General features: G+C 43.1%; 1 protein-coding gene across 1 annotated transcript in view; it reads right to left on the bottom strand.

Moving 5' to 3' along the window:
• The window catches only part of gnav1 (guanine nucleotide binding protein (G protein) alpha v1), a gene marked incomplete at both ends in the record, with an annotated part of 123,792 nt that overhangs the window by 52,289 nt on the left and 54,096 nt on the right, over positions 1–17,407 (bottom strand). Inside the window, one exon of the mRNA XM_080524042.1 lies at positions 3,465–3,625. Coding sequence (XP_080380168.1) covers positions 3,465–3,625 — 161 coding nt within the window. The remainder of the gene's footprint in view (positions 1–3,464; positions 3,626–17,407) is intronic.

Genomic DNA, 17,407 nt, shown 5'->3' with positions numbered 1-17,407 from the left:
CCGCCGACACCCCGGCAAGCCTGGCGGTCCGCCCAGAGGCGTCCATCGGAGGGGGGATACTGTCACAGTTCCGCCTCCAGCTCCGCCCCCAGCTCCGCCCCCGGCTCATCAGCCATCTATCAGTGGCGCCAGGTGTGGCCGATTAAGACCGCGACTGGATCCTACTTAAGCCCTGCTCCTGCTTCCAGTCAACGCCAGATCGTAACCACTTGATGGTTGGTTCCTATGTTCGTTCCCTGTACTCGAGACATTATCCGATACCTTAGCCTAACCCTTTTCTCCCTGTTCCCCGCTAAAGGATTCCCTGCCTGCCGACCTCCTGCCTGTCTGACTACCCGCCTACCTGCCTGACCCCCTGCCTGTCTGAGTACCTGCCTACCTGCCTGACCTCCTGCCTGTCTGAGTACCTGCCTACCTGCCTGATCCCCTGCCTGTCTGACTACCCGCCTACCTGCCTGACCCCCTGCCTGTCTGAGTACCTGCCTACCTACCTGACCCCCTGCCGGTCTGAGTACCTGTCTACCTGCCAGAACCCCTACCTGCACTACCTACCCCCAGCCGGATTCCCCTAACCCCAAACCCTATAATAAATTACTGTTATTACCATACTACCTGTTCTCCGTTGTCTGCTTCTGGGTTCCGCCTTCTGATCGTGACAGTACAAGAGAATGCAACCCAGATCTGCCTAATACATGATTACAATTCAACCTTCTCTCTGAGTCATCAATATATCATTTCCGGCCACCTGACCAAGAAAGATCTCCATATATCAGTAGCTTAATGTCACATATCTTATCTGTCATCAAGAAATTATTGTTTCTAACAAAACCACGTGTGATAACTGTGGCACTTATGGTTTTGTTAGAAATAATAATTTCTTGATGACAATTATTCTTTTATTTTATTTTATATAAATTTACTTCAATTAAAGGTTGGAAGATTTTTCAGTGTGACATTAAGCTAATTCACAAAAAGGTACAACCCTTTTTACTCATCTTTACCAATAATTGTGGAGGACACTGTATATTTGTTGTGTGTTGGTTTGGAAGTACAGTATACCCAAACTTCAGCCTGTTCACTCCGCTCCTCCACCTCTGCCTGGTCACGTCTCTTCACTACCCTGCCTCCCTGCTGGTGGAACCAGCTTCCACGGCTGTCAGGACAGCAGAATCACACCGTCGGAGACTGAAGACCTCCATCTCTTCAGGCTACACCTTAACACACACTCCCCCGTAACACATGGCAACACACAGAGAATACCATGGCCTAAAAGCTAAGTTACAACCCAGGATCTCTATCTGTGTGTGTGTGTGTGTGTGTGTGTGTGTGTGTGTGTGTATATTGGCTTTGCGTTGTGGAAGTGAACTGCCATGGAGGTGTTGTACATCACACTGCACAAAATGACAGAGAATGTTCACATGTCCTCATGTCTTACTCAAGTGATACATGAGTGGAACAGATGAAGGGGAGAGTGTGTGTGTGTGTGTGTGTGTGTGTGTGTGTGTGTGTGTGTGTGTGATCAGGTGAGTGTGTGTGTGTGTGTGTGATCAGGTGTGTGTGAGTGTGAGTGTGTGTGATCAGGTGAGTGTGTGTGTGTGTGTGTGTGATCAAGTGTGTGTGTGTGAGTGTGTGTGATCAGGTGAGTGTGTGTGTGTGTGTGTGTGTGTGATCAGGTGAGTGTGTGTGTGTGATCAGGTGAGTGTGTGTGTGTGATCAGGTGAGTGTGAGTGATCAGGTGTGTGTGTGTGTGTGTGTGTGTGTGTGTGTGTGTGTGTGTGAGTGTGTGAGTGTGTGAGTGTGAGTGACGGGGCTTAAAGTGGGAAAAAATCCTGTGCCTGAAACTTTTTCTTGGGGAGGGGGTCACAGTTTGAGATATTGGGAGAGCGGGTACAGAAGACAGCTTCTTGTCTCAATGTTTAAATGCATTAATACTATTTTATAGTCAATACAAAATATATGTCTCAATGTTAAAATGCATTAATACTTTAAATGAATGTGCAACAATACTATGTGCAATATGACAACCCTTGTGTACATAAGGTTCAGATATAGGAAAAGTTAGGATATTTATAGCATAGCATAGAGTACAGCAGTGTTTTATTGTATAGTATAGTAGTATAGTAGATAGTGTACATAGCCTTTATTTATGTAAACCAGCTCTTTTCCCTTTTTTATTTTACATTTGGCCCTCGTGTTTTTAGTCTTTTTCCAAGCACCAGGGGAGCCCCCCCTCCTAAATTTCGTTGTATGGTACCTGTACTGTATTAATGACAATAAAGACCATTCATTCATTCATTCATAATACTGTTTTATACTCAATACAAAATAAAATAATATATTTAGATGTCTTTAAAAGGCCAAACTGATTGCATCACTTATTAAGCCACTATCACTATAACAATACAGAATAAAATATATACATGTCTTTAAAAGAACAAACTGATTACTTATTAAGCCACTATCACTTATATTCTCCTTCTTGGCACCACGTCCCATAAGGCTTCCCGTCACTACTCAGGGTTTTTCCTGGCTCAAAATGAGGCGGAGGTGGTACCAGTGGTGTTTGACATCGGGGGGGACCCATGAAGCAGGGCTGTCTGGGGGTCCTTAAACGAGCATCAAAGACTTAATTTCTTGCATTCTGGTGAATTGATATGCACCAATTTGTGCCCTTTCTCCATCAATTTATGGTGGAAATTTCATTATATATGTAAAGGAAAAAACAATATTCAGGCACCAGATGACCATTCAAAATATAATGTAATATAATGCTCTCAGGCATTCTGTACTTATGTATTCTCCTTGAGCAGTCAACATCAACTATCAGCTGTTTCGCTAGCAAACACGAAAGCTAACTTATTTGTGAAACAGCGCCCCCGCCACCACGTCGGCGCAATGCCGCAATTGCAGTTAGAAATGACAGAAATCCACCTAGTGCAACGCTTGTAGAAAATACGACCGTCAGAGTTTTGTCGAGAGCTGGAGGCGGCTATGACGGAGGCGGCCGCCTCATAGTTCTCTATGCAGGAAAAACCCTGCTACTCTCCTCTATCCATGCCCAGCGCCATTTATTCCTTACTCCCCGTTCTAGTATAGCTGTGTCTTCGCCAGGTTTAAGAAACTTGGCTTCCATTTTAATAGACTCTTACTAAAGTTAGTGAGATAGCGGGCTGCTAAAAGCAAACGTCTCTACAAGCTAACATTACAGTCATTCAAACTTCTTAAGGCCCGCCGCACTACTCTGCCTCCGATTGGCTAGAAGTCGTTGGTTGGCTTGAGCAATGTGATACCATTGGTAGGCGGAACTCTCTTTGCTGAAGATGACTCTTTAAATTACGATGTAAACAAATAGCATGTGATTTTATTTAATTTTTTTGCTCAAAATTCCCCCGCGCCGGAAATCCGGCACCGTGCCGGAGAACTTTAAGCCCTGGAGTGAGTGTGGTAGGTCAGTGGGTACTTACTACAGCGCTGAGTCGTTGAGTTGGTACTGGTATCCCCTGGCGGCCGCCTCCTGCACCCCCTGGTCCAGCCACAGACAGCACAGGGCGTGGCCAACGAAGGGGAACAGCACCTGGGCCTCGTCAAAGCACCGCCCGCACGACAGCACAGAGTGGGCGTGCACCTGTCAGGCCAATAAACCAACGACTGCGTGAATGAACGGATGTTTGAGTGAGTGGGTGGGTGGGTGAGTGTGTGGGTGGGTGGGTGGGTGAGTGAGTGAGTGAGTGAGTGAGTGAGTGAGTGAGTGGGTGGGTGGGTGGGTGAGTGAGTGAGTGGGTGGGTGAGTGGGTGAGTGGGTGAGTGAGTGAGTGAGTGGGTGGGTGGGTGGGTGGGTGAATGAGTGGGTGGGTGGGTGGGTGGGTGAGTGGGTGAGTGGGTGGGTGGGTGAGTGGGTGAGTGAGTGAGTGGGTGGGTGGGTGAGTGGGTGGGTGGGTGGGTGAGTGGGTGAGTGAGTGAGTGAGTGAGTGGGTGGGTGAGTGAGTGAGTGGGTGGGTGGATGAGTGAGTGGGTAATATTTTCACTCACATAAAATACATTTATTCATTCACTGATTCACCCATTCCGTTCATTAACGCATTCACTTTTCACATGAGTGAATTAATGCTCATATGTTATCACAACGAAGGAAAGTAATCAATGAATTAAATCCCCCAAAAGCACTTATTTTATTTGGGAAAGGAAAGGAAATGTAATTGAGCCCCATGAATGTAAATTGTGCTGAGCAGGGAGGAGATTTCCCAGCAGACTCAGCTTGGTACCCTTTTCAGAAAGCTGTGTGAGAGACAAGGTGAGACCGACCTTCCCAGTGTTGAGTGTCTATTAAAGTCAGGGTTCCCAAACCTTTTGAAACATCAAATTCAAGCACCTTTCAAGGACTTTCAAGACTCAATTAGCTCAAATTCAAGGACCCAACACGGCATAGTTTGAGACAGCTCTAGATGAGAATTATGCCTAATATACAGTAGGCCTAATAGGAACTATCCGCTCACAGACAACTATTAAAAAGAGAGGCTTGAATGTGTGAACACTAGATGGTCTCTTGCCTTCTCTACCACAGCACAGCAAAACAATATATTGTGAAATATGTGTAAAGTAATACAGAGCAATACAGAGACATATTTACTAGTTGACGAGCTAAGTTTAAAAAAAAAAAAATATATATAGTATATATATTTATTTATTTTTAGAGAGAGAGAGGGTAATTCAAGCACTTTCAATGACCTGTCTATTTTATGTCTATTTTAAAAAACTAGATATTTTTTTCTCATATTCAGAAACTTTCAAGGATTTTAAGGACCCGTGGGAACCCTGTAAAGTAGCTGTCAATGAGTCAAGTGTAACAGCGTCTGCCAGTCCCACCTGCGCCAGGACCATACGTTTGGATCGCCATTACTACATTTGCATTTGACATTTTTTTTTTTTTGTGATCAAGATTTTTTATTGCTTTTATCAACACATAACAACGACAATACAGAACAAGAAAGGAAGGGAGGGAAAAAATATAAAGAAAACAAAAAAGAAAAGGGGTAGTGTAGCAGACAAGTCACAGCCAGATAGTAGAAATACAACACAATCCGGATTGGGGTAAGTGGAAAATCAAATCATAGAGCAGTCAAGTTAGTCAAGTTCAATGAATAAGCCTTCCATGCATCAACTGTACTGGGCCTTGCTTTGTTCAATCTGGCCGTTGTGCACTCAAGATTCACAATCCTCTGTAAAGAGTAAAACCAAAAAGTGTTCATACTGAAATCAGGTGTTATCCAATGTTGAAGAATAGTTTTTTTTGCAGAGGTGAAACCAGCAAATAGCATTTTCTTTTGTGTAATACTTAAATCGAAATCAGAGTCATCATTGAGCAAACATAAACATGGATTAGGAACATAGTCAATCTTAAATAACTTGGACATTACAGAATTGACATGGTTCCAAAAGTTGGCCACGACTGGACACTCCCAGAACATATGGAGAAATGAACCCGGTGTCGGGGTAGGGCAGAATTGACAGTAGTAGTTGGGTTGTAGTTTCATTAAGTATCTTCTATATGGTGTAGCATAGGCCCTGTGGATGACTTTAAAATGAATTAACTGATGAGCTAAATTTTTGGAGGTTGAATTGAGATTAGACCATATTGTGTCCCAGTTTGGGTGGAAATCCAATTCACCAAGCTCTCGGCTCCATAAAGCCTCAACCGCAAGTGGTTTTTTAATTGCGTCCATTAGATTGCGATATATTCTGGATACACAGCCACGAGAGGTTGGGGTATGTTCAATCCAGGCTATCATGGGGTGAGTTGGAAGTGGGGAGCGCCAAGGCACTCCATAGGCCTTGAGTGAGGACCTCAGCTGTAGATAGACAAAATATGATGACGCTGGAAGGACAAACTTAGTTTGGAGGTGCTGGAATGAAACTAGGCCATCATTGTCATACAGGTCTCTGAGAGTATTTACACCCCGAGAGCTCCATGTTTGCTGGTTGAATGGTCGGTTACCCGACATTAAGTTTTGGTTATTCCATAGAGGAGTGGAGGAACAGAATCGCAAGGAACCTCCCATGATTTTCTCAGACGCTTTCCACACCTTAAGGGCGTTATCTATAATGCAACCAAATCTATGACTGAGAGTCCTACGTCCAGTGCCTGAGAAAAGTAAGTCCTCTAATCTGACTGGACTGACCAGGCCTGCCTCTATTGACCTCCAAGGTACTTTTGAATTTGGATTCACCCAGGTGCGTAAGGCTTGAGTCTGGAAAGCTAAATAATACATCTTAAAATCTGGAATTGCCATCCCACCCGACAATTTGGGTTGTTGCAAAGTTGTAAGACGGATTCTCGAGCGTTTGCCAGCCCATATGAACCTTGAGACCAACGAATTAATATCATCAAAGTATTTGGGTGGTGGGGGTAATGGTAACATGGAAAACAGGAAGTTGATCCTTGGCAAAACATTCATCTTGATTATCGTAGCTCTGCCCTGAAGAGATATTTTGAGGCTATCCCATCTTTGAATGTCCGTTTTGATTTTGTTCAAGGTTACATCAAAGTTGTCTTTAATTATCCGTGGTATGGTTGGGTATATAGTGATGCCAAGGTAAGTAAATTTATCTTTCACTGGGATATGTCTAGGGAGACAGGAGGTTCTTGCTGAAGGACTAAGGGGCATTAGAATTGACTTCGTCCAGTTAATCTTATAGCCTGACAATCTACCGAAATCTTCAAACATTTCTAACACATGGGGGGCAGAAGTATCAATATTATCTAGAAATAATAGAATGTCATCAGCATATAATGAGATGTGGTGGCTATGATCTAGAATTGAAATGGGGGAAATGCAAGTACTCTGTCTGATGGCTTGGGCTAAGGGCTCAAGAGAGAGACAGAACAAGAATGGTGACAATGGGCAGCCCTGCCTCGCCGAGCGCTCCAGTTGGATTGGAGGGGAAATAACATTACCTGTGAGAACAGAAGCGGTTGGTGCATTATACAAAGTCTTAATCATAGCAATGAAATTAACCCCAAAGCCAAGATGGTCTAAAACAGCCCACATGTAGTTCCATTCAAGCCGATCGAAAGCCTTCTCAGCGTCAAGCGAGAATACTGCACAGGGGCTGGGAGAGCTATCGGTTAAATTGATGATATGAAGCAGTCTGCGCATATTGTCAGATGCAAGGCGTCCCTTCATGAACCCTGTCTGGTCTTCACTGATCAAGGCGTCTGTTACAGCCTCCAATCGTATAGCCAAAACCTTAGCATACAGTTTCTGGTCACACGAGATCAGGGAGATAGGCCTGTAGCTAGAGCACTCCAACGAGTCTCTCCCCTTTTTTAACAAAAGAGAGATAAGGGCAACTTTTTGATCTCTGTGAAAATCACCTCTAGATATAGCATCATTAAAGGAGTCCATAATAAGAGGACCTATCAACTCCCAAAGTACTAAATACAGTTCTGGTGGAAGACCATCTAAGCCCGGCGATTTTCCTTTCTGTAGAGATTGAAGGGCATTGTGTAGCTCCTTTAAGTCAAGAGGGCAGTCAAGAACTTCCCTTTCAGTCTGTGATATCTTAGGTAAATTGAGGCCATGAAGGAACGCCTTGCAGCGAGATGTATCATAATCTATGTCAGATTGGTACAGGTTGGAGTAAAATGTTTGAAATATACTATTCACAGCTTGGGGAGCAGTATGAACAGTGCCCGCAGAGTCTCTAATAGCATTTATAGAGGCTTTGCTTTCATTCTCCTTCAGTCTCAGTGCCAATAAGCGGCTGGGCCTTTCAGCATCAAAATATTATCTCTGTCTCGTTCTATGAAAGATAAATTCAGCCTTTGAGAGAGATATAGCATTATATTCTCCTTTGAGACAAGCGAGCCGTGTGGCTTGATCTTCTGTAAAATTTTGTTTTTGTAAATGTTCTACTGTTTTTATTTCCTTCTCTAGCTCATTAAAACGCTTGTTACGTGCTTTAGAGAGAGTGGAGGAGAACGAAATACAAAGGCCCCTGAGAAAACATTTGGTTGTTTCCCACAAAATTTGAGGATTGTCACACTGTGCTCTGTTTATAGCAAGAAATACTTCAAGTTCAGCTTTAAGAAAGATCGAAAAGTCAGGGTTTGTCAACAAAGTGGTGTTAAACCGCCACCTAGTGGCCTTGTCAGTATTAGCAGAGAGCTGAATCTTGCATGACACAGGTGAGTGATCAGACAACAGTATTGGCAGAATATCAATTGGGGACATGGAGGGAATGAGGGATGGGCTTACAAAAATGAAATCAATTCTGGAAAAAGATTTATGTCTGTTAGAATAAAATGTATAATTTCTGGCCTTATTATTCTGAATTCTCCACACATCAACAACGTTTAAATCCGTTATAAATGAATTTAGAAGTGCAGTTGATTGTGAGCTTACATTAACTGGAGAGGACCTGTCTACTGAGGGATCGAGGACAGAATTGAAGTCACCACCTACTATTAAATGATAGCCTGCAGAGTTTTCTAACAATGTGTTACTGATATCTGGTAGAAACTCTGCGTCGACTTCATTAGGGGCATAAATGGAGGCTAGCATCAATTTAACCTGGTTTATTCTCGTCTTTATGTAAACAAATCGGCCCTGTTTGTCATTTCTTATCTGATCAAGAGTCAAATGCAACCTCCTGTCAACCAAGACGAGCACACCCCGGGTCTTATTTTGAGCGCAAGAGTGCGCAATAACTTTAAAATGTTTGTTCTGAAAACGTGTAACGTCACATTCCTTAAGATGTGATTCCTGTATTAGAGCTATGGAGACTTTCTTACGGTGGAGGAATTCTAGAATCCGCGTTCTCTTTATAGCCGAGTTAAGCCCGTTCACATTCCAGCACATAAAAGTTAGGTCAGACGCCATGGGATTCTAATGAGCAAATACAGAATATCTGAATGAAATGAAAGTTCTGGTCATGACTACTTAGTATTTCTATCAGTACAGTAAAAGTCCAATCCGTTACGCGACTTGTCCGTTGGGAGGGGGAGGGAGAAAAACAAATGAAGAGAAAAATACAATGTACAAAAAAGTTAGCAAACCGCGAAGGTAACCTACAGGCTTGCCAAAACATAAACATTCTCTGAGACGTGACTCAGTCTATTGCAACGCTGTAGCCCACAAATCGGCTCAATACACCACCTGCTAGTTATAACAATGAGTCTTTATCGAACTTAAAGAATCATATCATCCCCTCAAAAAAAGGTAGCCTAGACATGGCATTAAATAATGAAAATAACGGGATATCAGCAGGCCATCATAATGGTGAAAAATGATAGTTTGAGATAGGGGAACATAACAACCATACCTCGTTAGACTCAGCGTTAGTCAAAGTAAACATCCATAAGCAATTGCATATCCTGGGGGAAAATAAAGTAAAATAGTCATTTCTATCGTTGAAATCTAAAGCAGTCCCCATGGCAATGTCGTGGCTGATTAGGTGGTCAGTTCCATCCCGTCACCATACTCGATCACCGGATCATTGACAGCGGTAGAGTCCTCTCGGCCGGGCCGCCTGGCAGGTGTGGGTCGCACGGGTCCTGTAGACAGCTTCGTTGTTGGGTCGCGCCGCACAGCACCGGCGTAGGATTCGGATTGGTGTGGCTGAAGTGGTGACTTCAAGGATCGGATGAAGTCCTCTGCTCTGGACGGACAGTCGAAGGACATCTTATTGCCATCGTGCTCCATTTTGAGAATAGCGGGATAGATTAGGAAAGGCTGCAGACCCATGGCATGCGCATCCTTGATAACCGTGTTGAACCCCTTCCTCTTGGTTGTAGTTGGGGCACTGTAGTCTGGGAAGAACAGGAGGGTGGATTTGTCTTGCTTCACTGGATATATCTTCCTAGCTTCCTTTAGGATGGTGGTCCTGTCCTGCCATCTCAGTAGACGGAAGATGAGGGTACGGGGGCGATTGCTGTTTTGCTCGCGGCCGTTATATATGCGGTGAGCACGGTCAATCTCGATGACTCGGCCAGCCAAGGAGGGAATCCACTTCACCAGGTTGGCTTTGATGTAACCTGCAGCATCCGAGCCCTCCAACGACTCTGGTAAGCCTACCAGACGTAGATTATTTCGCCGAGCCCTATCTTCCATGTCAGCTGTTTTCTCTGTGAGTTGTTCCACCTGCTTTCGGAGTTCAGCAATGCTATGTCTGTCCTCGCGCACAGCCATCTGAACAGAGTCGATGCGGCTCTGGGTCTTTTGGGCTAGCTTAGCTTGGTGCTCGATATCCGTTTTCATACCTCGGATAAACTCGTTGGTCCTTTCGATGTCGATTTTGATTGAGCAAAGCTGAGGGGTTAGGATGGAATCCACAGCATCTTTGATGGCCGAAGTAATAGCTGTGTTCAGGATGGATTGCTGTTCTTGCAGCGCTAGCCTGATACCGTCAGCAATGGCGGCGTCGAGGTCTTCTTTAGAGATAGATGTATGTTTACATTTCTTCTTAGTTGGAGAGTTTTCAACCTCTCTTTTGCGACTTCCCATAGCAAGTGATGTGGTCATTGCTGTTTCTAATATATTATTCGATAAATTGTAAAGTATTAGTGCAATTAAGTGGCAAATTGAGCGGACAAGAAGACTACGTGTGCATCGTCAACGAGTGGTCACGTGACTCGCATTTGACATTTTTGACATTATCCAAAGCGACAGCTTTACAACAAGTTAATTTGTCTAAAGTAAGTTAATCATCTATACATCAGCCATCATAAGCAGAACTCTATGCTAGGACAAGGTGCCATTGGCAGTTACAATGCTAGAAGAAGGAATAATAATAATATAGTTTTCCTGGAAAAACGAATCCTTTGTTCTCTTTCTACTATCTACTGTTGTTGCATTTTCAAAAAATGTGAATCAGAGATGTACACCATCCTCCATACTAATAATGAATAGTGAGGAGACATTACAAATACCGTATTTTCCGCACTATAAGGCGCACTTAAAAGCCTTTAATTTTCAAAAAAAACGACAGTGCGCCTTATAATCCGGAGCGCCTTATATATGGATCAATTGGTTAATTGGTTGATCCATACTGGTTGTACACGGCGCTCAAGGCGCTCTGTCAAAATGTTTCAGTACGACTGGTAAACTACAAAGCCGCACCGCTTGCAGCATTACGGTAATCAGTAAACACCGGTACTGTGCTTACTCACAGTCCCACACCACTTGTGTGTGTATAAAGACCCCAAGTAAAGAAGACTAAACAGAGTTTCCGAGGGAACAAAGCGAGATGGCCACAGTTAGAGGACAAACTCGAACAGTGGGTTGTTGAACAGAGAGCAGCAAGTAGAAGCGTCTCTACAGTCACTATTCGAATGAAGGCAACAGCGCTAGCACGGGACATGAACATCGATGAATTTCGAGGCGGTCCTTCTTGGTGCTTTCAACTTGAAGTTTTAAAGTACCCACTTGATATAATAAACAACAGTTTAACGATCACTAAACACTTATAATTTGTGTATTGGATTCACTATTCTCGTTTGCCGGAGGCTACCGGTAAGGGAGGGTTGACTTGTAAACATACTTTCGTTTTAGCTCGTGTTCAAAAGCAAGAACTGTGTGTTCATCTAGTTATGTGTAGTTATGTGTTTTTAGCATGTCGATGTTCTCCCAGCATGTTGTGATGTTATTAAAATACAGTTTAGACCTTCGTAGCGATGTGTTTTGTTAGCAGCGTTCGTAGCTGTGGCTGCGTTTAGAGTCACTTTTCTCCCATTCAGTGTTTGAGGTGAACCAACATTCAAATACGCCTGTCGTGTTCAATCATTCTCTGATTTGAATGTATGACACATCATTTGAAAGCTTACAATCTGTAGTTTAAGCATGTGTAAAAACTGAAAAATTACGTTGCACATTTCACCAGGAGCTGTCACATATTGGTTGTTGGTTATAATTGTATAGCCTATTGGTTGTTTTCTGGTGTTGTTTTATTGTTTTGCTCTGTTTGTAGTCTACTTGATGTATTTTTATCAGCTGTTAAATCACCACAGCGGTTAATCCACTAATAGAGATAATACCAGATTGAAAATGCTTGTACTACTCTATATCTCGTGGTCGCAGCTATTGCGAATTGCTATTCACGCGAGTCAGCTGTGAATCACCACAGGTCCTTGACGCTTGTTGCAAAAATGGATGACGAACGGTTGATACTTGAGGTGGAAAAATATATATTTTTGACAGTGGAGCAGGTAGAATGTTGACGGTGACGCAACGCTCAGGTGGAGCTTGGACAACGGGAAGTTGACACAACACCGATGGAGAGGTGACGGAACGCAGTAGGTGGAGCTTGGGCGTAACGCAACCCCAGTCAAACCAGGGTTTCCGTTAACCGGTAATTACCGGTCTTTGTCCGGTAAAATATGTTGAAGTCCGACATATTTAAACCTCTTCGGTCATAATGTCCGGTGAAAATAATTCCCTCTAAGCACAATTTGAATACAATTCGCTAAAGTTTAATTGTCACATTCTGATTCCTTCTATATTAAAAAAGACGAATATATAGGCTATGCTGTGTCTTGTTGTTCTCTAACTTACAAGATACACTTTATAATAATAATAACTCTGGTCTCTGGAGCAACGTTCAACGAGCATGTTTATTCAGCATCCCAACGACAACTAGACCACACTAGTCGATCGATGATAACATTGTCAAGATGTAATGCTACGGAGGCAATAGCAATCAATCCCAGATCTATGCTAAACATAGCAATATACTACAGGCTATATATTTCTTTTATTATTATATGATTTGACGCCGGCATGATGATGACTCCGCGAAACAGCGTTAGATGGGGAAGGAAAAATGTTCTGCTCACCGTGCAAAAAATCGGGGAGGAATAACGGATTCACGAGAGGAGCAACGAATATGAGAATGTTGCACTTTTCAATAAAATGTTATAAATCTAGACATTGTGGTATTTCTTTATATACGTATCCCAGCCTGCCTATCAATCGTTTCTCAATAAACAGTTATGTTCTCCTCATTGTCATACTCCTGAGTCCGAGTAAGTATGATTTGACAGGCAGCTAAACTAAATGCCTTCCCAACCAGCGAGACCTGGTTATAGAAAGGACGTTGTTTTTTTGATAAAAAAGGGTAAAACTGAAGAGAAAATAGAAAACACATTAATCCCAAACAATTTAACAGACTTCAGTTAACGTAATGTGGAGTCCGTTCATTGATCGATGCAGTCTGTTCAGTTCCCAGTGTGGCGCGCGTTCAGCGCTGGACATATGGCATAGCGCGCATGCGAATCATGAAAGCCTACCGGTATATTATTATATTTATTATATAGCTTGCATCTAATCGTATCGGATGAGAAATAGACATTAAACGGCATATATAGGCTACACAACAGTAATCACCGCGACAAACAGCTATATTATATTTTAATATGATGACCGGAATATCTCCCGTTTGTCCGGTAAATTGAAATCTTCCCGGACACGTTGACCGGCGCCAATTTTTTCTAACGGAAACCCTGAGTCAAACGTTTGACTGCAGTATCTTCTACTCTATGCGCCTTATAATCCGGTGCGCCTTATAGTGCGGAAAATACGGTACTTAAAGTTAGAAAATCTTTAACATTCAACTAAATACACAAGCATCTAAAAAAGCTTATCTCAAGGATTCATACAAAAATATGTTTTATTGCTCTTTCTAAATTAAATAGAACACTAAATCCTACCCAGCACAGAACCATTCCAACAAGACACACATAGCACCAACACACAGAGACACACACACACACACACACACACACACACACACACACACACACACACACGATGATGACATTTAAACGAGTAAAGAGGAAATGCAATGGTTATGAGCTTCAGATTCGATGTGGGAGCAGAGCCTTGACCTCATAACTTTGACAATAAAGTTATTCAAATTGAATGGGATTAGACAATACAACCTCCCACCAGTGTCATCATGCTGAGCCCTCGACGTAACATCGTGTAATTATATTGCTTTTCACACTATTAATAAATGTCTGAATGAGAGCATGAACCACGCTATCCAAACACACTGTGGCTCCTTGACCTAAATGTGTGTGTGTGTGTGTGTGTGTGTGTGTGTGTGTGTGTGTGTGTGTGTGTGTGTGTGCTTGTAAACCATTTAGAAATGACCCACTTTTTATACATACCCCTATTTCATTCTTTCAAAAGTATTGGTACAGATTAAGGAGTATAGAAGAGTATAGTCAGTAGGGATGTGCATAACTCAAATGTTTCATGCTCGAATAATAATAAACGGGTGGTATGAACGTCATTGCCGACATTGACAAACACAGCCATGGATCATCGACAAGAAATCGTTTAATATCTTAAACGCAAAAAAAAAAAACTTTAACAGTGAAAAATCGAATTTATTCTGGTATTAATTAATCCTCATTTCTTCTTCTGAATACTTAATTTAGGCAACATAACAATAATGCAGAACAGAAAAAGGCCGCTAATACCCTGCCAGACGTACTGCACTATATAAATTGTAAATATTGACTATGTTCTTGTCTTGTGGTTATATGTGTACATGTCCATGTGATAGTTATGTGCAATGTGTGTATGTTTTTTGACACTGCTGTATTGAGCTTTCCACCTGTACCGAAAACAAATTCCACCGACCTAGGTCGTGTGGTCATTAAACATTAAACGATTAAATGAAAACGAAACGGAGTGGTGTGCGCATTTTGTATAGCTGTCCAGCCGTTTCCAATTACAATGTTTACTAATAGTCTAGTCAACTCCAGCAGCTGCAGGTTTGCTTCTGAATTCCTGTCACTGCTGGACTGCTTCAACATCACGCAGCATGTCCAAGGTCCCACCCACACCAAAGGCCACACGCTGGATCTGGTGTGCTCCACTGGCCCACCTCCCACTCACCTACAGTGCCTGGACCTGGCTGTATCTGACCACCATGCCATCCTCTTCACTGTTCCGGTCTCCCTGCCCAGGCGCCCACCCCCTCCCCCCTGGCTCGCATCCTTGGCTTCGTCCTGGACCCCACCCTCTCATTTGATCCCCACGTCAGCTCCATAGTCAAGACCTCCTACTTCCACCTCCGAAACATTGCCAAAATTAGACATTGCCTCTGCCCCCCCACTGCTGAATCCCTCATCCACGCCTTCATCCTCCCGCCTTGACTATTGCAACTGCCTACTGCTTTGATAGTGGCCTTCAGCTTGTCTGCATATCCATGGAAAGTTGACTGGAAGAGAGTGTGGTAGGAAAAGGAGCACAAGCAACAGGGATGACCGCAGCCTTGCGAGGATTGTCAAGCACGGCCGATTCAAGAACTTGGGGGAGCTTCACAAGGAGTGGACTGAGGCTGGAGTCAGCGTTTCAAGAGCCTGTGTCGCATTCCTAGTGTGAAGCCACTCCTGAACCAGAGACAACGTCAGAAGCGTCTTACCCGGGCTAAGGAGAAAAATAACTGGACCGTTAGTCAGTTGTCCAAAGTCCTCTTTTCAGATGAAAGTAAATGTTGCATTTCATTTAGAAATCAAGACCCAGAGTCTGAAGGAAGACTGAAGAGGCACAGAATCCAAGTTGCTTGAAGTCCAGTGTGAAGTTTCCACAGTCAGTGATGATTTGAAGTCCAGTGTGAAGTTTCCACAGTCAGTGATGATTTGGGGTGCCATGTCCTCTGCTGGTGTTGGTCCGTAGTGTTTTATGAAGCCCAGAGTCAACGCAGCCAACCAGGAGATTTTAGAGCACTTCATGCTTCCATCTACTAACAAGCTTTATGGAGATGCTGATTTCATTTTCCGAGAGGACTTGGCACCTGCCCTCAGTGCCAAAACGACCAGTAACTGGTTTAACACTAGAACAGTCATTTGACCCTGTGAGTAATGTTTTTTTATATCATTGCACTCGATCAAATTTCAAGACCCTACTTTCATGACTTTTCCTAGATATGTGCGTTCTAACACCCAGTATCCTTACATTTAAAAAATCACATCAGGATAAGCTAGTATAAAGCTATTTTGCTGTTTTTCTGTGTAGGAAGCAGGCTAATTTACAAGCGGCCAACTAGTGGTCGTTGTGTGTAAATAACAGCATAGCATTGTAAAGAGGGGGTTATTTATCATTTGACCCCCGAGGCGGATCTTACAGTGGGTAAAAAGGCACGGCTGTTCTAGTGTACCATGGTAGTACTGTGCTTGATTGGCCAGCTAAGACGCCTGACCTGAAGCCCATAGAGAATCTATGGGGTATTATCAAGGGGAGAGACACCAGACCCAACAATGCAGATGAGCTGAAGGCCGCTCTCAAAGCAACCTGGGCTTCCATAACACCTCAGCAGTGCCACAGGCTGATTGCCTCCATGCCACGCCGCATTGATGCAGTAATTTGTGCAACAGGAGCCCAGACCAAGTATTGAGTGCATAAATTAATATACTTTTCAGAAGGTCGACATTTCTGTATTATAAATCCTTTTTTTGATTGGTCTTATGTAAAATTCTAATATTTTGAGATCCTGGATTTTTGATTTTCATGAGCTGTAAGCCGTAATCATCAACATTAAAACAAAAAAGTAGGGGTGTCCTGATCCGATCCACGGCATCGGTATCTGTGCGATATTGGTCCCGAATGCTGGATCGCAAATCGGACGGGAAAAAAAATATGCTCCGATCTGCGCTCCCGATCTGGCGTGTCACTCACGACACGACACGACAACAGTAGTAGTCAGTGATCACGTGAGAGTTGGCTAGTAGCTACCTGTGTGTAATGAATCTGACAATGTCATGATGCCAGCTGGTGAAATCATAAACCAAGTAATTTTTTGTTGTTTTACATAGTCTGAAACTACAGATTGTAAGCTTTCAAATGATGTGTCATACATTGAAATCTGAAAATAATTCAAGACGACACGAGTATTTGAATTTTGGTGCACCTCAAGAATGGGAATGCGACAGAATGGGAGAAAAGTGACTGATCAAACCACAACAACAAACGCTGCTCACAGCTGGTGGCTAACAGTGGCCTGTTGACATGCTAAAAACATAACTACACATAATGAGATGAACACACAGTCCTTGCTTTTGAACACATCCTAAAACAAAAGTATGTTTACTTTTGTCATCACTTACCGGTAGCCTACGGCAGACGAGAACAGTGAATCCAATCCACAAATTATGAGTATTTAGTGATCGTTAAACTGTTGTATATTATAGAGTGGGTATTTAAGTTGCCTGTTATGAGAAAAAACGAAAACCAGATATTGTTGACACCCGTACGATTCTGCGACTGGTTTATGGTCTCACCAGCTAAGACTTCATGTAGCTGGTTTGAAAATGATTTAACTCTCTGAACTCAAAACAAACAACTGAAGATGGCTGCAGGACAGACCTGGCAGAGCATCACCAGAGAAGATACCCAGCGTTGTA

The sequence above is a fragment of the Nansenia antarctica genome (genome assembly GCF_963989245.1).
Source record: "Nansenia antarctica genome assembly, chromosome: 2".
In the NCBI taxonomy this organism is placed as follows: Eukaryota; Metazoa; Chordata; class Actinopteri; order Argentiniformes; family Microstomatidae; genus Nansenia; species Nansenia antarctica.
Note: the sequence above shows the minus strand (reverse complement) of the source record. Positions and strands in the feature narration are given on the sequence as shown.